Genomic DNA, 21,468 nt, shown 5'->3' on the forward strand with positions numbered 1-21,468 from the left:
CTTTATTACAAAAAAGAAAAACCCAAACCGAACCCAAATTTCCTCTCCGCCCACCCACCCGTGCGCTCCCCCCAGGGACGCTCGGTCCGGCTGTGGGGGTGCAGGGGGGGCCCCAGCAGCGCCGGGACCCCCACCCGCAGCAAGGGGACAAGCGTGGAGGGAAGGGGGGCGCGCTCTTTGGTTGGTGCCCGTGGGGCTGGGGGGGGGGACACACGCTGGTGGGGGGCTTATGGCTTAGAAAAGGGGGCTGGGGGGGGGCCAGGATGCACCCGCGTGGGGTGGGTGCACGTGCATGCATGCGGGGCCACGCGTGTGCATAGACGTGCGTGCACCGACACCGGGGTGCGTGCATGCCCTTCAGCATGGGAACAGATGTATATATATAAATATAAACATATATATATATATATATATATGTACACGCGTGCCGCGGTGTGGGTGCGGTGCTGCCCCCCCCCCCCCCAAGCCCTCCCCTCTTCCCGATTTATTTCTTCTTGGGGAAGAAGCTGAAGCGCTTCTCCTTGTCCCGCCGGGGCGGGCCGGGCTCGGGAGGGGCGCGGGGTGGGGGCAGGCTGCGTGCCTTGGCCGGCAGGGTCTGGCAGGAGGTGATGGCCGCGTGCAGCCCCTGCAGCCACGTCTGCATCTCCTCCTGGGGGGGGCACGGGGCGGTCGGCACCCCCTGGCCCCTGCCGGGTGCCCTATGTCTTGTCCCACGAGCACCAGACCCATGGTGGCCCCCTGGGTACCTCTGGCCACCCCGTGTCCCCTTGGGTGCCCTGCGTGCCTCTGGGCACCACTGCTCATCCTCTGTCCCGTGGGGCACCTCTGGCCACCCCCGTGGCTCCTGGCCACCCCTGGCTGCCCCAATGTCCCCCTGGCCACCCTGCATCTCCCCAAGCACCAGCGGCCATCCCAACATCCCATGGCTGCCCGTGTCCCCACTGGGCACCTCTGGCCACCCCAACGTTCCCCTTGGGGACCTCTGGCCACCACCACTTTCCCTGGCCGCCACCGTGGCCCCTGGTCACCTCCCTTCTCCCCAGAGCTCCACTGGCCATCCTTTGTCCCCTTGGGTACCTCTGGCCACCCCAACGTCCCCTGGCCACCCCCTAGCCCCAAGGGCACCCCTCACCTCATCCTTGCCGTGGAAGAGCCACTCGCTGCCGTTGCTGAGCCTGGGGTCAGAGCAGAGGGCGGTGAGACACCCGCTGCCCCGCGCTGTGCCGTACCCATCCCCATGCCATGCTGCACCCACACCCTACCCGTGCCGTGCTGCGCCGTACCCATGCTGTACGGCGCTGTACCCGTGCCGTACCTGAGCGTGAAGACGTGCTTCTTCTTCTTGTAGCCGGCGGCCACCTGGCAGCGTGCATCGCGCAGCCCCAGGGGCTCCTCGCCCTGGCAGGGCACCCCCAGCGCCCGGCTCTTGGCGTCCTTGAAGAAGGCGAGCTCGCCGCCCCGCAGCACGCAGTACCGCGTGCTCCACGACCTGCGGGCAGCCCCGTCACCGCCGGGCTGGCTGCCACCGTGCCCCCTGCCCGCTTGGGGTGGCCGCCGCGCCGTGCCTACCTGTTGGATGCGCGCTTGGTGGCCGCCTCCAGGTCGTGCTTGCGGCCCAGGTAGCCCTCGAGCTGGACGCGGGCCGGCTGGGCGGGCAGCGTGGCCACCTCCTCCCGCGGCACCGTTGCCGGCTCCTCCTCGCCCTGGGCCGGCTGCCACGAAGCAACAGCCACGTCACAGCCCATCCCCGTGGGTGTCACCCGCTGTCACCTCCCTGCTTCGCCAAGCCACATCCCCGGGGTGTCCTCCCCTCCCCTCTGTGCCACCCCTGGGCATGGTGGCACCGGTGGTGTCCCCCCGTGGGGACGCGCAGAACCCAAGTGCCGATGCCAGGAGCAGTCACCCCCGGTGCTCAGTGACAGCAGCGCTGCACAGGGAAACTGGTGGCCACCGGGAGCTGGTGTGGGGACCCCTGAATGTCCCCCAAACCAGGGCTCAGGGACAGTGGTGCGTGGCAGATGGGATGCCCGGGGTGAGGCTTTGGGCAGGGGCACAGCTGGGTGCAGAGCGCAGTGATGCAAGAGCCCCCTCGTCCTTCGTGTGGGGACGGTCCCAGCCCCTTGGTGTTGGTGGCAGTGAGCCAGGGCCATGTGGAGCTTCTGCGGTGTGCCCCACCGAGGTGGGCAGGAGGAAGGAGGCTGTCCGCAAGCAGCCAGAAGGTGACTGTGTCCCCAAGGAGGCAGGAAGAGGAAGATTGTGTCCCCAAGCTGGCAGAAAGCAGTCTTGTCCCCAAGCAGGCAGAGGGGGACCCTGTCCCCAAGGAGCTGGAAGATGCCCATGTCCCCGAGCAGCAGAAGTGATCTTGTCCCCCAGCAGAAAGTTGGGGATCCTGTCCCCAGAAAAGCGACCTTGTCCCCAAGGAGCCAGGAGATGTCCCCAAGCAGGCAGGAGAGACAGAAGGGGGTGCTGTCCCCGAGCACAGAACAACCAGAAAGCAAATCCTGTCCCCAGGCAGGCGGGAGGGGCGCAGAGGGGGGCAGCGAGCACGAGGTGATGATGCCAGAGGGGGGCAATACCCTGTGGGGTGGCGACGTCTTGCAGGGTGACCCCCATGGGGTGGCGATGCCCCATAGGGTGACAATGCCTTGTAGGGTAGCGATGACACCTCCAGAGGGTGGCAATGTCCCATAGGGTGGCGATGCCCCATAGGGTGACGATGCCTTGCACGGTGACACCCCCAGGGGGTGATGGTGCACCACGGGGTGCCGGTGCCTCGCAGGGTGACAACGCCTTGCAGATCAGCAATGTCCCTCGGGGTGACGATGCCCCTCGGAGTGATGACACCCCTCGGGGTGACGATGCCTTGCAGATCAGCGATGCCCCTTGGGACGACGATGCCTCACAGGGTGGCATCCCCATGGGGGCAGCGATGCCCCTGAGGACACGAGCCAGAGAGCTGGTACAGGCGCATCCATCCAGCCAGCAGCACCGTGTCCCCGTGTCCCCAAGGAGCCGGCTGTCCCCTCCGTGCCAGGACAGAGCCAGCTCCGCTCCCAGCGCTGGGACAGCCGGGTGCCAGGTGGTGGTGGCCATGCCGTGCGGTGTCCCTGTGACTTGCTGGTGTCTCCTGGGACAAACGCCGCTGGGGACCTGCCTGCTCCGGGGTGGCCAGCTCCGAATTTGCCCTGTGCCAGCCTCCACCATCCCCAGCCTCACCCCAGGGCTCCCAGCCGCCACGGGGACATGCGCCGTGGCACAGGGGAAGGCGCTGCCCTTGGGCCCGCCCGTTTTTTTTGGGGGTCATTCAACATTTATTCAATTCAGCGCGAGGAACAACGCGAGGGGTCGTGGCCGTCCCCGGTGCAGGACAGGAGGGAGAGTGAAGGGAGCGGGGCCGGGAGCCATCGGCGCGGGTGCATCCAGGGGCAGTGGTCAGCGTGGTGGGGTCATGCAGGGGGGGACATTCCTGGTGCTGGGGAAGGAGAAAAGCTAAAAGCCAGAACTGACCGGTTGGAGCCCATCGGTGGTAGGCGGAGAGGTGTCCTGCGGCGTCACCCCCTTCCTCTTCTCATCCTCTTCCTCTGACCTGCGGGAGGGAGGTGCTCAGCATCCCAAAGGACGGAGGTGGGCATTGGGACGCCCCCAAAATCCCCGCTGGAGACAGCCCAGGGGGAAACTGCCTGCAGGTGGCCACCTGGGGACACGGTGCCCGCAGCCCTTACCCTGCCTCCAGCTCAGCGTCCAGATCCAGGCGATATTCGGGAGCGGCGTCGTGCGTCACCTCCTCATCCCGCAGCGTCCGCCCGCCCAGGAGCTCCAGCTGCCAGGGAAGGGGATGCAGGTGTTGGGGGGGGGACACCCAGCTGTGTCCCCCCACCACCACCCATGGGGCCACCCGAGCTTTTCCTCACCGTCGTCAGCTTCCTCAGGGCGGCGATGCGTTCCTCCCAGGTGGCCGTGGACTTCTCGAAGGCTTCGTGCCGCTTGAGCAGCTTCTCCACCCCGTCCACCGTCTGCCCGTAGTCGCTGCTGGCCAGGTAGGGCTCCTGCGCCACCAGCCACGACTCGGCCATCGAGGCGTCCCTGGAGAACTGGCACACCTCCAGCACTGCGGGCAGCAGGGGCAGAGTGCTCAGCAGCCGCCTGGGGGGGGTCCCACCAGCCCCAGACACCCCCCCCCCGCTCCCCAACCTGGCCATCACCACACTTACGCAGCCGCAGCCGGTCCCAGCGCTGCTGCCACAGCTCCATCATGGCCTTCCTCTTGTCCAGCAGCTCCATCAGCTTCGCCTTGATCTGCAAAGGGCGGCTGTCACCACGGGGGGGGAGGGGGGGGTCCATCCCCGCTGCCCACCCTCCCCTTCCATCCAGGGGCTGTCCCCACCTCGGGTGACTCCTGGTGCTTGCGCTGCAGCAGCTTCTTGCCCAGCTCAATGCAGGTGGTGAAGCTCTTACTGCGCGCGTCTATCTCGGCGTGGATGCCCTGGTGGTACGTCATGAGCAGCTCCACCGAGGAGACGTCCCTGGGGGCAAGGAGGGGACGAGCGGAGACGTGGGGGCTCAGCGCCATGCCGGTGGGCAGAGGCACGGCGCCCCGAGCCTTCCGCTCCTACCTGGGCTTCTCCTGCGTCTGGATCTGCCTCGTGGTGCTCTCCATCCAGGAGAGGAGGTCGCGTGCCATGCTGAAGAAGCGGAACTTGTCGGCCGTGTCCACCAGGCGCGCCCGGCGCCCGCTGCACGCCTCCAGCAGCGCCCGCAGCGCCCGCGCCACCTCCTGCTCCAGCTGCTGGATGCTGGCCGCCTTCTCGCCGGCGTAGGCGGTCTGCAGCCGCGCTGCCGCCTCCCGAAACTGCTGCACCTGCGTCTCCAGCAGCTGGAGGTCGCGCTCGAAGGCGCTGTGCATGCGGTGGAAAGCCTCCACCGAGCCCGAGTCGTCGCCCAGGTCCTGGGGCAGCTCCTGGTGGCGGTCAGCGATGAGGGCCAGCAGCTCGGCGCCGTCGTAGAAGTACTTGTGCAGGTCGTAGGAGGCGGCCAGCAGCTGCATGCGGGTGTCGATGAGCTCCAGGAGGTCGGCCCAGCTCTCGTTCAGCCCATCCTTCCACTCGGCCATGGTGGCAGCCTCGGTGTGCCCCGCGTCGATGAGGTCCTCGATGGCCAGGTTGACCCGGTCCACGCGCTCCTGCCCCACACTGCCTGTTTCCCGCGCAAACTCCCGAAACTTCTCACGCAGCAGCTGGGGTGGGGAGGAAGAGACAGGTTCACGCCACCCAAAAAACGCCCCAACAGCACCGTCACCACCAGGCCCGTGCCGGCGGGCTCACCGTGACGTGGTCCAGGTCCTGCCCCATTTCCTGGGAGGAGGCGACCACGTCGCGCTCGGTGATCCAGTGCTCCAGGTCCTCCACCTCGCGCTTCAGCTGGAAGAGGTGGCACATGTTCTCCAGGCGCCGCCGGCGCTCCTCGGCCGCCTCCTTCAGCCCCGCGTAGTGCTTGTCCACCTGGCCCTGCAGCCGGATGATCTGCTCCCTGCGCGGCCCCGGGCACACAGACACCCCGGTTCGTACCCAAACCCGACGGTTTTGCCATGCCTCGGGGTGGTTTTGGGGAGAACTCCCCATAGATGTACACCCCATGTCCCTCCACCACCACCAGGCAATGCCATGTGGGGCAGCAAATGCCACCAAACTGCTGTCCCACCCAGCTGGGCACTGCAGGCATGGGGCTGCCCCAGGACTGGGACACGCACGGTGGCACTTACCCCTCGGGGTGGCCGGCGGAGAGCAGCTGCTGCGCCCTCCCCGCCAGCTCCTTGATGGTTTGGCCGTAGTCCTCAATGGAGCGCTGCTGCCGCACGTGTCTCTTCAGCATCACCAACCCACTTTCCTCATCCTGCAGCAGGGATGGCACCACCAAACATCAGCACAGAACTGGGGTTGGGGTGCAGGCCCAGTGCCCACCCTGCAAGGGCGTCCTGCCTCCCCCCGATGCATCAGGGAGCAGCGGTAGGATCAGCATGGCGTGGTGTGCAATGGCATGGGGCAGTGCGTAATGGTGTGAGGTAGGATGGTGGGGAATGGCATGGCACAGGGTGCCGTGGTGCACCGAGAGATGGCATCGTAAAGGCATAGTGCTGGGTGCCACAACATGGGATGGATTGTATGGCAGAGCGTGGCACGGCAAGGGATGACTTTGGATGGCGTGAGAGGACTTGTAATGGCATGGGATGACCTGTAACGGCATGGCATGGCATGGCACGGGATGGATGGCACCATGTGGCATAGGATGGCATGTAGTGACATGGGATGTGATGCACGTCATGCAGTGGCACAGCATGAGATGCCGTGAGACGGCGTGCAACGGCACAGCAAGGCTTGGCATGGGATGGCATGCAATGGCACGGGATGGCACAGCAGGACACAGCACAGAGGCCCCGAGAGAGACATGGGCACACAACGTGGGGCCGCCCTCACCTTCGGCTTCTCCTCATCCCCCATGAAGAGCTCCTGCTCGCTGACCCACGCCTCGGCCTCGCCGGCATCCATGTAGTACTGCTGGGCCTCGCCGGCCTCCTGCAGCCTCCGCTGCCGCGCGGCCACCTCCTCCCGCAGAGCCTCCCACTGCACCCTCAGCTCCTGCGCCCGCTCCGCCAGCTCTGGGCACGGTCCTTTGGCTGCCGCCTCGCCGCGTGCCAGCACCTCGGCCAGCCGGGGGGCATGGCCCTGCAGCTCCTTCTGCAGGGTCTGCCACGGGGCCATGCGGTCAGGACGGGGGGAGGTGGCACCCGGCACCCCCAGGTGGGGCGGTGGGTGCCGCCGTGGCACGGACTCACCTCGTTCCTCTTGGCCAGGCGCTGCACACTCTGCAGGTCAGTGCCGTGGTCCGTCGACCTGGCCCGTGGCATCCTCTCCTGCACCCACAGCTGCAGGCGACAGCACCTGCTGAGTGCCCCATGCCCCCTGGCACTGCAGCCCCCGCTGCCACCGCCACTGTGGTGCTCACCGTCTCATCCTCCAGGTCACGCGCCAGCTGGTACATGGCCTTGGAGGTCTCCAGCTCCCTCCTCCTCCTCCCCAGTGGCTCCAGCAGCTCAAGGAAGCGCTGCTGGAGCCTCTGCTCCTGCCCATCAGGCTCCGGCGCAGCCCCAGCGAGCGGGGCCGCCAGCTCCGCCAGCTCCTCCTGCCGCGCTCCCACTTGCTCCTCCAGCCGCTGGAGGGGGAGAGCCGTCAGGACCCAACCACACCGCCCACAACACCCTTTTAGGATGCTCCCCAACCGCACGCCCGCTGCTCACCGTCAGCCTCTTGAGCATCAGGTTGGCACTGGTGAGGTCCTCGGCCCGCTCGGCGGCGCGCAGCTCGCCCTCCGCCTGCCCCAGCCAGCGCTCCAGGTCACCGTAGCTCTGGGCGCACAGCTCGGCGCGGTTGGCCTCGAAGAGCTGCCGGCCCTTCTCCTCGGCAGCGGCGTGCAGCCCGTCCCACAGTGCCCGCAGCTCGCCCAGGCGCTGTCCCACCACGGCGCCGTACTGCGGCTTGCGGCTCGCCAGCTCCGTCCCCTCCTGCGGCACGGCGGCGTGGTCAGCAGCGGCCGTGTCCCCATACCGGGGGCTGGCTGGCCTGCCTCGCCGGGACCCACCTCTTCGACCTTCTCCATCCATCCTCGGTTGGCAGCCAGCTCGGCCATGAATGCCTGGTGCTTCTGCCACTTGCCGTGGAGACCACGGGCTTCCCCATAGGATGCGTCCTGCGCCGTCAGCATCTTCTCCTCCACCCAGGCGGTGAGCTGTGGGAGAGGGTGTCACGGCTCGGCCCGGGGCACCCCGTGGTGCCACTGGCTGTGCCGCTTGCCTACCTCTCGGCAGCTCTGCAGGAAGCTCTGCAGCTCGTGGTTGTCCTGCAGCAAGCCCGCCGCCTCCTGAGCCTTGGCCACGATCGCCTGGTGCCTGGTGGGGGGACAGGCGGCGTCACCCCACTGCCACCCCACCGCAGTGCCCACAGGGCCCCTTGCCCAGCGCACCGCTCCTGGAGGGCCTGGCACTTCTCGGTGATCTTCTCGGAGAAGATGTTGCCCTCGGCCACCAGCTTGGTGCCGTTGGCCACCACGCTGGGGACCTTCTCAGCGCTGCTCTCCATGCTGGCGTGGAAGTCCTCGAAGCGGCGCAGGGCAGCCACCGAGCCCTCCAGTGTGGTGGGCAGCTCCAGGTGGGCCAGCGTGTACTCCTGTGGGGCACGGGGGCTCAGCACCCTTTTCGGGAGGCTACCAGCCCTCTCCTACCACGGGGATGGGTGCTGTGCCAGGCACAGCACCACCACACCCCAGGTCCTCTCCCCCACCGGTGGCCACGTCCGCACACCCACCTGGTTGGTGAGGAGGATCTCCGCCTGCTTGGCGTCTCGCAGGAACTCCTGGAAGCCCAGGCACTGGGCGAGGAAGCGCTGCCGGGCGTCCCACATCTTGTGCAGGGCGCCCCAGCCCGCCTCCACACCCCGCAGCCGCTCCCGCAGCTGCTCGTACTCGGGGTCCTCCTGGCCCCCCGTCACCCGCTCGCCCGCCTCCACCAGCGCCTCGAAAGCGGCCGCGTGCCCCTCGGCGTCCTGGCGGGCGGCCGCGTGCCGCTGCAGCAGCTCCTCCGCCTCAGCCACCGACACCGGCACCTCCTCGGTGGCCGCCACGGCTTTCTGCGCCCCGAAGAGCCACGCCTGGAAGTCATCCAGGTCCTGCAGGAAGCTCTGCAGCTGCCCGGCTTCCCCCAGCGTGGCCGCCCGGTCCCGCAGGGCACCCTGCAGCCCGTCCATGGCATCCTGAGCCGCCGCCAGCCTCCCCGCCACGTCCTCGGCCAGTTCGGGGCGCTCCTCGGCCAGGCGGGCAGCCTGGGGGCGCAGGGCAGCCAGGCGGCTCTCGGCGGCCGCCAGCTCACGCTCGATGCCGTAGAGCTTGCGCTGGGTGGCCAGGACACCGGCCAGGTCGCGGCCGAGGTCCCGCGTGGACTCCACCACCCGCGTCTTGCCCAGCAGCCAGGAGCGGGTCTCCTCGCACTCCAGCTGGTAGTTGAGCAGGCTGAGCGCCGAGCCCACCGCCGCGCGCCGCCGGGACACCAGCTCCCGAAAACGGCCCCACCTGCACGGCCACAGGGGTCAGGGCGGGGGGCGCGCCGGGGCACAGCCCCCCCGCCACTCAGGGACGTACCTCTCGTTGAGCTGCTGCTGGCACTGCCGCACCTGGGGGCTGCGCGGGTGCCCGCTCTCCAGCAGACCATCGGCCGCGCGATTGACAGCGTCGATTTGGGGAGCCACGCCAGCCATCTCCTGCTCCAGCCCGTCCAGCCTGCGGGGTGTCCAGGCTGAGAACGGGCCAGACCTCGCAGCAACGGGCTGAGAACGGGCCAGAGCTCACGGCACCAGGTGGTGGCACCTCCCTACCTGTGCTGCACCACATCCAGGTCCTCCAGCGCGGCGGGCACCTCCAGCTTCTCCAGCCACCGCTCCTTGGAGGCCATCCAGAGATGGCAGGCTTCGCTCTCCCCGAAAACTGTGTAGAGGTCCAGGGCATCCTGCAGCCGGCGGCTGCGCAGCTCAGCCAGCCCGACCACCTCGGAGTGCAGCGCCCGCAGCGCCGCCAGCCGGCTCTGCGCCTCGGGGCCAGCCTGCAGCTCCGGGGGGAAGCCCTCTGCTTGGTGGCCCAAGCGCTCCAGGAGCTGCCGGGTGGCCACCAGCTCCTCCAGCAGCTCCTGGTGCTCCCGCAGCAGCGCCTGGGTGCGGGCTTCGTCGTGGCCCAGCTCCTCGCTGGCCGCTCGCCGTCGGGCATCTGCCAGCACCTCCGCCAGCTCCGTGGCCTCCGCCTGGAACTGGAAGAAGCCCTCGGCGTCCCGCAGCCCCCGCCGGCGGAAAGCCACCAGCTCCTGCAGCTGGCCCCAGAGCGCCCGGACGGCGGCTGCCCGGTCCCGCAGCAGCCCAACCTCACGCCCCGCAGCTGCCAGCCGCTCGGCTGCCGCCAGCGCCCGCTCCAGCCGGGCACCCCGGGCCTCCAGCTCGGCCTCCAGGGCAGCGTGGCGGCGCTGCAGCAGCAGCACGCCTGCCAGGTCCTTGCCGTAGTCCAGCGCCGAGCAGATCTGCTCCTGCTCCTTGATCCAGTCCTCTGCCTCGTCCAGCTCCCGCAGGCACTGCCAGAGCGCCCGGGACTGCTCCAGCAGGGCTTTGCGCCTCGCCGCCAGCGCCTGCAGCTCCCGCCGGCACATATCCAGGTGGCTCACGCGGTCCCGGATCACTTTGGGGTCGCAGGGGCGGTAGCCTGGCCAGGGAGACACAAGGGAGGGCATCAGAGGGGTCCTGGGATGTGTTGTGGCTTCCTGGAGTGACCCTACCCTTGGAGCGATCCTGCTTTTGGAGAGCCTTGAAGCAGCACTGCCCTTGGAGCAACCCAACCCTTGGAGATCTCTGGGGTACCCAACCCTGGAGTGGCTGTACCTTTGCAGACACTTGGAGCCTCCAACTCCTTGGAAGCCCTTGGAGTGACCCTACCCTTGTAGCAACCCCATCCTTGGAGACCTTTGGAGATCCCCAACCGCTGGAGTGCCCCAAGGCCCCCAGAGACCCCTGAAGCACCCAACCCTTGGAGCAACCCTACCCTTAGAGTGACCTATCTGTGGGAACCCTTGGAGACCCCAACCCCTGGAGTGCCCCCAGCCCCTTGGAGATCCCCTGGAGCACCCAACCCCTGGAGCACCCCCGGCCCCTTGGAGCAGCACACCTACCCTCAGCGTCGGCAAAGCGGAGGGCAGCAGTGCTGACAGCCCGCACCTTCTCCATCTGTAGGGCCATGTCACCTTCCAGCAGCCGGTGGGTCTCCAGCAGCTCCTCCACCTCCAGGAGGTGCTTCCCAGATTCAGGCGATGCCAACTGCGCCTGCGGAAGATCCTGGTGTCACCTGCAGGCTCCGAGCAGGTGGTGAGCACCTGGCACCACGCTGCTGGCTCTGTCATCGCCTGAGCGATGCATGCACCAGGGGACGGACACATCTCCTGGGCGCTGCATTCATAACGTGGTGACGGTGGCCACATCGTCCCTCTCCAGCACCCAAACACCCCATAATGATCTTCTGCCTCCCCAAGAAGTCCCGCTGTCCCCCTGCCTGGTGGGACCAAAGCACCCAACCCATGGTGGCATCAGCCCATGATGATGCCAAACCTCCTGCATCCGCAGCTCACCTTGACCTCGTCCATCCAGTCGATGCTGTGCAGCATCTCCTGGAAGAGGTGCTGCAGGGTGAGGTTCATCTCGAGGCGCTGACGCCGGGCACGCAGCAGCTCCTGCAGCTGCTCCCAGAGCCGCAGGATGTTGTCCTTGCGCGCTTTGATGCGCTTGATGTCGTGGTAGCCCTCTGCCTCCAGCTCCTTCGCCACCGCCTCGATGGCCTGCACCCGCTCCTTGTAGGCGGCCGTGTCCGTCTCGATGGCCTCGTGCTTCTTCTTGGCCGCCTCCACCGCCGGCAGGTCCTGGCCGAAGTTTTCCTGCCGGGAGCAAAGCTGGTGGTGAGGCAACTTTGGGGTGTCCCCGTCCCCGCGGTGGGTGCCCCGCAGCCCACCTGTGCCACCAGGTGCTGGTTCTCGCTCAGCCAGGCCTCCCGCATGGCCGCCTTCAGGTCGAAGCGCCGCGCCAGCTGCTCCAGCTTCTCCTGCCGGATGAGCTCGTTGCGCAGCGCCAGCTCCCGCTCGTGCTCCGCTCTCTCCAGCTGCTCCCACGCCTGGCAAAAGGCAGCGCCGGATGGGGTGGGACCCGCGTGCCGCGTCCCACCGGCACCATCTCGCTCTGCTGGTGAACCCCAATGTGCTCCACGGGTGGGAGAGCATCGATGGAGAACCCCAACCTGCCCTGGGATGGGATGGACCCAACTGGCCCCAAGACGGACCCAACTGGCCCCAAGACGGACCCAACCGGCCCCAAAATTAATCCAGCTTGCCCCAAGATGGACCCAACCTGCCCCAAGACAGACCCAACCTGACTCAGGATCCCAAATGCCCTAGGATGGACCCCAGATGCCCCAAGACCTGAACTGCCCCAGGATGGACCTAGCCTGCCCTAAGCTGGACCCTACCTGCCCCATGACCTGAATTCCCTCAGGATGGACCCAACCTCCCCAAGATGGACCCAACTTGTCCAGAACAACCCAAGGGGAAAAACCCCTGGGGTACTGGTGGAAAAGCTGCCCCCAATGCCCCCGGGTGCCCCAGGAGCAGCCACATGTCCCCATATGGGGCACAGCCGGAGGGTCCCCATACCCGGTTGATGTCGCAGACCAGGCGCCCCTCATGCGGGGTGTAGACGCGCTGGTTGTTGGCTCGCATCCGCGACTGGATGGTGAAGAGCAGCACCTCCAGGTTGCCCTTCTCCTGAAACCTGACCCGCAGAGAGCTCAGCACAGGGCACCCATGGGTGCTCGCTGCGGGCCGGGGGCTGAGGGGACACTTACTTAGGGGGCTTCTCCACCGTGCGGTAGGTGCTGAAGGCTTGCAGCTGGTGCTGCACCCCGGCCAGCGAGTTGGCGAAGCTGCGGCTGTTGAGGGAGACGATGGTCTGCTCGATCCAGGTGAGCAGGTCGGAGGCCAGCCCCCCGTAGCCCTCGATCATCCGCTCCGTCTCCTTGGCGTGCTCAATGACCTGTGGTGGGGCTGGCGGTGAGAGCGGGGCACCCCGGCAGCTCCCCCAGCCCCGACGTCGTGCTCACCTTGCCCAGCCGCCTGCCCTTCACCTCCAGCTTCTTCATCTCGGAGAAGTAGTGGTAGAAGGTGGCCACGTAGGTGATGATGGACTTCTCGTCGGGGTTCTCCGTGAACACATCTGCAAGCATGAGAGAGGTGTCAGCCCTGACCCAGCCACTGCAGCACCCCGGGGTGCCACCCATGTCCCCGTAGGACACCTCTGTCCTTCCATGGGCACATCCCAGGGGGGGAAACTGAGGCAGGGGGTTGGCAGCAGCCTCACCTTCGGGGTCAAGGAGTGGGGTGATGCCCAGGTGCCGCTCTGCCACGCTGAACGCATGCTCCAGGTTGTGCCGGGCGTTGGACTTGGTCAGGGTTTTGAACTCGAACAGCTCTGGCCTGGGGACAGAGGAGGACACAGGACACGGTGGCACTGCCGTGCCACCACTGCCCCGCTGCCGGCCACCGTGCCACATACCTGTGCTTGTGGATGAGGGCGTTGAAGGCCAGCCCGTCCTTCCAGCTGGAGGTGAAGTTGGTGATGTTCACGTGGGGGTAGCTGCAATGGGGACACCTCACCGTCAGCTTCTGTGCATCCCCAGACCCCGGGACAGGGGGTGAGGGTCCCACCACCTACCCTGCTGTCTTCATCTGGCACCAGAGCAGCAGCGCGTCCCGGGGGGAGCGCGTCTCCGGGCCCTCCTTCATCTCCTTGATAACATCTTGGATCTGAGGGACAGAAGGACAGCCTGAGTTATCAGAGGACAGCGGCGGAGGACGGCTTCTGTTTGGGTGCTGAGCCCATGGGTGCTGCCCAGCCCACCTGGAAGCGCAGGATGATGGTCCAGATGAGGCCGAGGATGAGGCGGTGGTTGCCGTCCACGATGTCGTGGGAGCCCATGTTCTCCAGGTGCACCCGTTGCTCCTTCAGGAACTGCAGCGCTTTGTCCACGTTCTCCAGGCAGTGGATCCGCATCCGGCCCTTGGTGGGCTTGGGCTGGGGCGTGACAGCGCTCAGCACCCTGCCCTCACCCCCAGGCACCCCCTGCCCTGCCCAGGGACACCCTGCCACCTTCCCCACCCCGGCCTGATGCCAGCCGCGGTGGGGCAGTGCACGGCACGGCCGGAGGGGACTCGTACCAGCATCTCTTTGGACAGCACCTCCAGCAGCTTGATGAGCATCCGCCCGTCCCGGAGGTCCAGGTAGAGGTCTGAGATGCGGCAGGTGACGCAAGCCAAGTGCAAGTTCACCCACTTGGTGAAGGTTTTCTTCTGCACCGCCTCCCGCTCGTCTGCAACGACAGCGGGCACGGTGGCACCGGGAACAACCCCGCGCCACGCGCCGGTGGGGACCACGGGGACCCCAAAAACCATCCCCGCACCTGCCAGGGCTTTGATGCGGGAGCGCTCGAAGAGGCGCGCGGAGCTGTTGTCGTTGTCCAGCTCATCGTCAGAGGCGTCCCAGGGGCTGTAGGAATGCGACTGCTGCACCTCCATGTGGTCGTAGTCGTTCTCCGAGGTCATGGTCCCGGCGTCCCGCGGCCGGGCGGCCGTCGGCTGCAGGGAAGGGGCTGCTGTAGGGTGGTGGGGACATGGGCACGGGCATTGCCGCCCCGCCACGCGCTGGGATTTGTGGCTAAGACCTGCTGGTTAATCGGCTCAATGGGATTTAGCGCCGTGCCCCAGGTGTTTCGGGGCACGGAGGTGCTGCGCACTCGAGGAGCCCCCAGTTGTTGTCACCTTGTGGTGGCTCACGCTGCTGTGTCCCCTTGTGGGTGCCTGGTGTCCCCATGGACACCCCCCAAGGGACACGGGGGCTGCAGGCACCCGCCCCACGCCTGCACCGGGAGGGGCTTCGTGGGGAGAGCTGGCAACAGCTGCCAGCGGGGGGGGGGCCAGGAGGGGACACCCGCCCCCGGGGACATTTGAGACGCAGATAGGACTAGGACGGGCCGGTATCTAAAAATGCCTGCCAGCAGCTGCCGGGAAGGCGGGGGGGGGCTGCGCGGCCACCCTGGGGCCCCCGAAGGGTGCAGGGAGCCAGGCTGAGGGCTGCCACCTCCAGCACTCGCTTGGACCCCCCCTTCTCCCAACAGCACCCCTCCAAAATCCTGGCACCCTCCTTGCCCCATAGGGTGTGCCCAGCCGGGCACCCCAGGGCCTGAGCAGCCCCCCAGGGTGACCCCTCCAAACCTGGAGCCTGTGGGGACGCACAGGGACACCAGGGAGCACAGGGGTGACCCCCAGGGCTGCAGGGGGGGAAAACACCCGTACGTGGCTGGGGGGCCGTTATCGGGGGCCGGCAGGGCTGGGCGCTTTCTCTGCACCCTAATCTCGGCGGCGCAGGCAGGAGTTTGGCTCGGGAGCAGGCATGCACACAAGAGTGTGCAAGGGCATGCCAGAGCGTGCGCACGCGAGCAAGGGCATGCCAGAGTGTGCAAGAGCAAGCACGTGCTAGCAAGGACGTGCAAGAGCACGCCAGAGTGTGTAAGAGCGTGCAAGAGGGCACACACGTGAGCACGGACATGCAAGAGCACGCAGATGCGAGCAAGGACATGCAGAAACATGCCAAGGCATTCAAGAGCGTGCACACGAGTGCAAGGACATGCAAGAGTGTGCAAGAGCGTGCATGTGCGAGCAGGTGCACGCGAGGTTGTTTGTGAGCACATGCAGGGCAAGGCAAGCGTGTGCAGGAGGAGCACATGGGGGTGTGCAAGAGCGGGGCACGCAGCCCCCCGCACTGCACCCCCGGCACCCCTTGGCTCTGTGCCGCTGCCGGCCAGCACCGGGCTCATAGAAAAAAAAAAATAAAAAATAAAAACACAACCATGGGGAACCCCAAATTTTGGGAACCCCCTGGAACTGCGGCTGTGCCGAGCTGTGCCGGGTCTCGGTGCCTGCAACAACAGCGGGGAGCGAGCATCCTCCTCCTCCTCCGAGCCTCCGGCGGGGCCCTGGGCGAGCCAACACCGCGCGTTGGCGACGCGGGCGCTCGCCGAGCCTTTAAATCTCCCTCTGCCGCACCAGCGCCGCCGGGAGAACAACGGCGCCCGGCAGGGGCCCCCCGGCGGCTGCTCCACGCGGGGGTTTGGGTCCCAGCACCGCGACCCCGGCGGCGAGCACCCAGCCCGCGGGCTGCACCCCGCCGCCTTCCCCGGCCGCGGCTCGGCGCCGTGAATCAGCACTTCCCGGCCGGGGGCTGGCACCGAGCCGCCGCCGCCGCCGAGGTCCCCCCGCCGTGCCCGGGGTCCGCGGGGGATGCGGGGGTCCCGCCGCGCCCCCAGCCTCTTCCCCGCTCGCCCGGGCTGCGCGCAGGTGCCAGCCACCGGCGCAGGAGCGGGCACCATCCACTGGAGCGCAGCGCCCCAAGAAAGCCCCCTGGGGTGCCGGGGTGCAGACTCTCAGCATCACCCCGGCTGCTTCGTTTTCCCCAGCTTCATTTTCCCAAAGCAGGCGTGTTTTGTGTTTTTTTTTTTGTTTTGTTTTGTTTTGTTTTGTTTTCCCTTTCTCGCCCCGCTGCCAACAGAGGGACGGCCCCGCAGCCACCGGCAGCACCGCGGGCGTGCGCCCAGGGCCGGGAGCAGATGGCACGGCACGGCACGGCTCCGCCGGACCTCCATGCCCAACGCTGGCCCCCCAACGGGGCCAAGCAGGAGAGCCGGGCTGCCCAGGGCTGCCCAGGGCTGGGCTGGCTGTCACCGTCACCGTCACCGCCACCGTCACCGTCCCAGCCGGGCTGTCCGGTGTCACCGAGCCACGCCGCCGTGGCACACACACGTGCTGAGACGCCGCACGCATTTCTGGCTATAAATAGGCCTGGGCTCAGCCCCGCTCCTGCCCCCGGGCAGGGGGCACCCGAACCCCCCAAAATCTCCATGCAGGGCCCCGAAAGCACCCGGGAACGTGGCACGCACGGGGCTGCTGTGCCGGACACCCCGGCAGCGCTCACCCACAACCAGCAGTTATTATCTCACCAAAGCTGTGATATTTCCCCAAAACACGCGGGACCCTCCCTGGGCACCCCAAATTTCCCCCCACCCCAGTGCCACAGCCGGGGGGAGCAGCGCAGGCACCGGGCACCCCCGGAGCATCCTCCCCGCCAAGGGCACCCAAACTCTTCTTGGGACCCAAATTCCCACAGGGTGACAGCATGGGCCAGGGTCACCGTGTCACCGCCGCGTGTCCCCCTCCCCAAATCCCCCCCCCCAGCATGTCCCACTCCCGCTGCGCACCCCCCACGGGTGACCCCCCTTCCCCACGCATGCCCCCCCCAAAAAATCCCACAGGGGGAACAGCCCTGGGGAGGGGGGGGGGGCGCACGGTAGGTGGCGGCCACCCCGGAGGGGGGGTGGCAGCGGGTCCCCGCGTGTCCCCGCTGCCTGCCGGGGGGGGGGGGACCGCGTCCCGCTGCCGGGGGGGGGGGGGCGCTCACCTGCGCGGGGCGGCGGCGGGAGGGCGAGCGGCGGCGGCGGCGGCGGGCCGGGAGCGGAGCGGGGCGGGGGCAGCGGAGCCGCCGCTATAAATAACATTATCGGGACATTCCTTGTGGGGGCCCGGCCCAGATAGCCCCGCTGTCCGCCCCCCCCCCCCGGGAGGGCCAGGCGGAGGCGGGCGGGCGGGGACGGGCCGCCCGCCCCGCAATGCAGCACAGCGGCCCCCCCCGGCCGCCGCCGCCACCGGCACCGGCACCGGCACCTGGCGGCGCGGGGCGGCGCAGCGCAGCGCCACGGACCCGCCGGCAGCGGGGGGACCCCCCAATAGGGCTGGGTGACCCCCCCCCGGTTAGCACCGGGTACCCCCCCCCCGGTCCACCCAGGTGGCTCGAGGTAGCCCTGGGCGCCCCCAGCCGGATTGGGGTGCCCACAAATAGTCCTGGTACACCCCCAGTTAGTCCTGGTACCCCTAACCGGTTAGTCCTGGGTACCCCAAGTTAGTCCTGGGTGCCCCCCCCAATTAGTTCTGGGTGCCCCCCAGTTAGTACTGGGTACTCCCAATTACCCCTGCACCCCCCCAATTAGTCCTGGTACCCCCCCAGTTAGTCCTGGGTACCCCTAATTAGTCCTCGGTGCCCTTGCCCATAAGACCTGGTACCCCCCCAATTAATCCTGGTACCCTTCTCCAATTAGTCCTGGGTGCCCCCCCCAGCTACCTCTCACTAGTCATGGGTACCCCCAAACAGACTGGATTGTCCCCAGTTAATCCTGGGTACCCCCCCCCAATTAGTCCTAGGTGCCCCCCAACAGTCCTGGGCACCCCACCCCCCAGTTAGACTTGGGGGTGTCCCCCTATAGCCCCCCCCCAGATATCTTGCACTAGCCCTGGGCAACCCAGCCGGCTTGGGGTGCCCCCAAATAGTCTTGGTACCCCCCCAGTTAGTACTAGGTGCCCCCAAATACTCCTGGTACCCCCCCAGTTAGTCCTGGTATCTCCCCAATTAGTCCCGGGTACCCCTAATTAGTCCTGTGTGCCCCCCAGTTAGTCCTGGCTCCCCCTAATTAATCCTGGCTGCTCCCCCCAATTAGTCCTGGCTCCCCCTAATTAGCCCTGGTACACCACTAATGAGCCCTGGGTGCCCCCAAAGAGTCCTGGTACCCCCCAATTAGTCCTGGGTACCCCCTAATTAACCCCGGGTGCCCCCCATTAACCCTGGGTGCCCCCCCAGGGCTGCGCTCCCCCTCCCTGCTACGGGGGGGGCGTGGCTACGATTGACCACGCCCATTTCCAGCCCAAGCCCCGCCCACCCTCCTCCTCCCCGGGAGGCACCGAGGCGGGAGGCACCGCCCACTCGGGCTCATAACCCCGCCCGCTTGCATAAAGCCCCACCCACATCCACATGAGTCACGCCCACCCCTACAAGCTCCACCCCCTCGGCGGAAGTCTCGCGAGAGCGGCGGCGGCGGGCGGGATGTGCGGGGGCTGTGTGGGCACCGAGTTCCCCGAGCGGGTACAGTGGCGGGTGGAGGGGCTGAGGGGGAGGGGGAGCTGTCCGTTACGGGGCCGTTACGGGGCCGTTACGGACCGTTACGGACCGTTACCGGGCCTCTGGATGCCTCCCCACAGGGCACCACCTGCCTGGAGGGCGGCTCCTTCCTGCTCAACTTCGTGGGCTGCGCGCAGTGCGGCCGCCGCGACCTGGTGCTGCTGGGCAACCGCGCCGCCGGCCTGCGGGGGGACGACGAGATCGTCACCTACGATCGTGTGGGGCCGGGGGGGGGGCTGGGGGGTACTGGGGAGGGGTCCTGGGGGCATGGGGAGGGGGCTTGGGGGGTCCTGGTGCTCCCTGGGGGGGGTATTGGGGGGTCCTGATGCTCTGGGAGGTCATGGGGGCAGTCCTGGCAGTCCTAGTGCTTTATAGGGGGGTACTGGGGGCTCCTGGTGCTCTGGGAGGTTATTTGGGGGGGGTCTTGTGATTTAGGGTGGCGTTGGGGGGCATCTGATGTTCCTTGAGGGGTTATTGGGGGGTTCTGGTGCTTTTTTGGGGGGTTATTGGGGGCTCCTGGTGCTCTGGGAGGTTATTTGGGGGGGGTCTTGTGATTTAGGGGGGCGTTGGGGGGCATCTGATGTTCCTTGAGGGGTTATTGGGGGGTTCTGGTGCTTTTTTGGGGGGTTATTGGGGGCTCCTGGTGCTCTGGGGGGTTATATGGGGAGGGTCTTGTGCTTTAGGGTGGTGTTGGAGGGTCCTGGTGCTCCTTGGGGGGGGGGTATTGGGGGTCCTGGTGCTCTTTGGGGGAGTTATTGGGGGGTCCTGGTGATTTTTTGGGGGGGTTATTGGGGGGTCCTGGTGCTCCTTGTGGGGTTATTGGGCCATCCTGGTGCTTTTTTGGGGGGGGTTATTGGGGGCTCCTGGTGCTCTGGGGGGTTATTTGGGGAGGGTCATATGCTTTAGGGGCGGTGTTGGGGGCATCTGGTGGTCCTTGGGGGGGATAGTGGGGGGTCCTGGTGCTCCTTGGGGGGGTATTGGGGGGGTCTGATGCTGTTGGGGGGTTATTTAAGGGGGGTCCTGGTATTCTGGGGAGGGTATTGGGGAGTTCTGATGCTCTGGGAGGTCATGGGGGGGTCCTGGTGCTTTTTGGAAGGGGTTATTGAGGGGTCCTGGTGCTCTGGGGGGTTATGGGGTATCTGGTGTTCTGAGAGGTTATTGGGGGGGGTGTCTTGTGCATTGAGGCAGTATTGGGGGGGCATCTGGTGCTCTGGAGGAATAATCTGGGGAGGGGGGGTCCTGGTGTTGTGGGACGGCTCCCTGGGGAGGATCTGGTGCTCTGGTGGGTTACTGGGGGTTATTTGGGGGGGTTGGGTGAGGGTCTGGGGGTGGGTTGTGCTTGGGGACCCACCCTGGGGACTGGGGGGGCAGTGGGGTGTCAGCCCTTTGGGTGGGGGCTTGGCCCCAAAGTGGCTTTGGGGTGAGGCTGGGGGTTTCCGGGGACAGCGGTGCCAGGGCTGGGCACGTCCCCTGAGCTGCTCCCTGCCCCGCAGACCTGTGCAAGAACTGCCACCACCTGATCGCGCGCCACGAGTACACCTTCAGCGTGGTGGATGACTACCAGGTACGTCCCCACGGGGGTCCCCATCCTCACGGGGGTCCCCGCTGCCTCCTGGGGTCCCCAGCAGCCTCTCCCCGGGCTCCAGAGGCGCCCTGAGCCCTGCTGCTGCCCTCCTGCCCCGGCAGCCGCAGGAGGGAGCTGCGCAGCTTTGGAGGCGAGCACCTCGAAGGCAGGTCGGGAGCTGGAAACAGGAGCCTCGGGCTCACCGCGGCGCTGTCTCAGCGCCAGATTCGCACTCCCCAGCCCTCCTCCCTGGCACATTTCCCATTCGGCAGCTAAACGCTGGAAAATGGGCTCTGGGGAAATGGGGTCCCGGGGGGGATGAAACGCAATCCACCGCGGTCCGATTGCAATCGGGGGATCGGGTGCCGGCCCCGGCTCGGGTTTCCCCAGCGGCGTTGAGGAGTCGGGGAGGGTCTGAGCAGCCTGAGAGCCCCGCGGCCGTGTCCCGCTGCAGGAGTACACCATGCTGTGCCTGCTGTGCGGCCGGGCCGAGGACTCCATCAGCATCCTGCCCGACGACCCGCGCCAGATGACCCCGCTCTTCTGAAGCCCGGCTGTGCCCCGGCCCTGCTCCCCGTGTGCCCTGTGGAGCTGTGGGACCATGCTGCTGGTGCTGGGGGGCCTCGTTCCTGCTCCTGTTCAAACCTCCAGCCTGGATGTGGATGCTGCGTCCTCTGCTCCAGCCCCGTGCTGCGCCTCCTCCCGAGTCCCCCTTGCACTGAAGAAAGGGAGGGCGCCCAGAAACCCACCCCGAAATGGCTCAGGGTGGCCCAGCCACCTCGTCCCACCCCAAAAGGGCCTCTGTGGGCAATAAATGCGAGTGTGTAACAGCTCGGTGCTGCAGGCTGGGGAGCTTTGGGATCGTTCCCCATGCGTGGATGGGGACAGAAGGGGGTGGGGATGATTTTCAGCCCCCTGAGCCCCTCCAGCAAAGGGAGCTGGGGATGGAACAACCTTTTTTCCCTTCCCACCACCCTTCCTTGTGTCCCAGGCGCACATGAACCCTCCCAAACCCCACACCTGAACCATTTACGCAGCAGGATCGTTGTCCCCCCCCCCCCCCCTTCCCGCCCTGCTCTGGGCTGCGCATTCCTGGGCAGGGCAGGGCAGGGCAGGCAGCGCACAGCTCACCTTGGGGCTGCCAAAATTGTTCCTTCCCCCCCCCCTTGCAGCGGGGTTGCAACCGCGCCTGGCTCTTATCGACCCCACACAGCCGCTCCCCGGCCCCAACCG

General features: G+C 67.2%; 2 protein-coding genes across 2 annotated transcripts; one reads left to right on the top strand and one right to left on the bottom strand.

Moving 5' to 3' along the window:
• Positions 1-3: 3 nt before the first annotated feature.
• On the bottom strand, positions 4-17,140 carry SPTB (spectrin beta, erythrocytic). Its single transcript, XM_032189083.1, has 35 exons — positions 17,124-17,140; positions 14,074-14,248; positions 13,832-13,983; positions 13,515-13,688; positions 13,329-13,420; positions 13,170-13,250; positions 12,975-13,090; positions 12,718-12,830; positions 12,463-12,650; positions 12,272-12,389; positions 11,578-11,736; positions 11,201-11,503; positions 10,748-10,898; positions 9,417-10,284; positions 9,184-9,321; positions 8,355-9,114; positions 8,014-8,216; positions 7,849-7,939; positions 7,633-7,779; positions 7,292-7,555; positions 7,000-7,206; positions 6,830-6,919; positions 6,471-6,740; positions 5,759-5,889; positions 5,322-5,526; positions 4,614-5,233; positions 4,385-4,523; positions 4,212-4,296; positions 3,912-4,108; positions 3,723-3,820; positions 3,508-3,586; positions 1,570-1,712; positions 1,316-1,489; positions 1,133-1,175; positions 4-649 (listed from the first exon to the last, which is right to left on the bottom strand). The coding sequence occupies exons 2-35, from the start codon at positions 14,213-14,215 to the stop codon at positions 485-487; spliced, it is 6,906 nt and encodes a 2,301-aa protein (XP_032044974.1). The 5' UTR covers positions 14,216-14,248; positions 17,124-17,140; the 3' UTR covers positions 4-484.
• A 1,433-nt stretch (positions 17,141-18,573) lies between these two features.
• CHURC1 (churchill domain containing 1) lies at positions 18,574-21,065 on the top strand. Its single transcript, XM_032189146.1, has 4 exons — positions 18,574-18,635; positions 18,752-18,887; positions 20,165-20,235; positions 20,690-21,065. Exons 1-4 carry the CDS (start codon positions 18,597-18,599, stop codon positions 20,780-20,782), a joined length of 339 nt encoding a protein of 112 aa, XP_032045037.1. The 5' UTR covers positions 18,574-18,596; the 3' UTR covers positions 20,783-21,065.
• The last annotated feature ends 403 nt before the right edge of the window (positions 21,066-21,468 follow it).

Source organism: Aythya fuligula, chromosome 5 (assembly GCF_009819795.1).
Source record: "Aythya fuligula isolate bAytFul2 chromosome 5, bAytFul2.pri, whole genome shotgun sequence".
NCBI lineage: Eukaryota > Metazoa > Chordata > Aves > Anseriformes > Anatidae > Aythya > Aythya fuligula.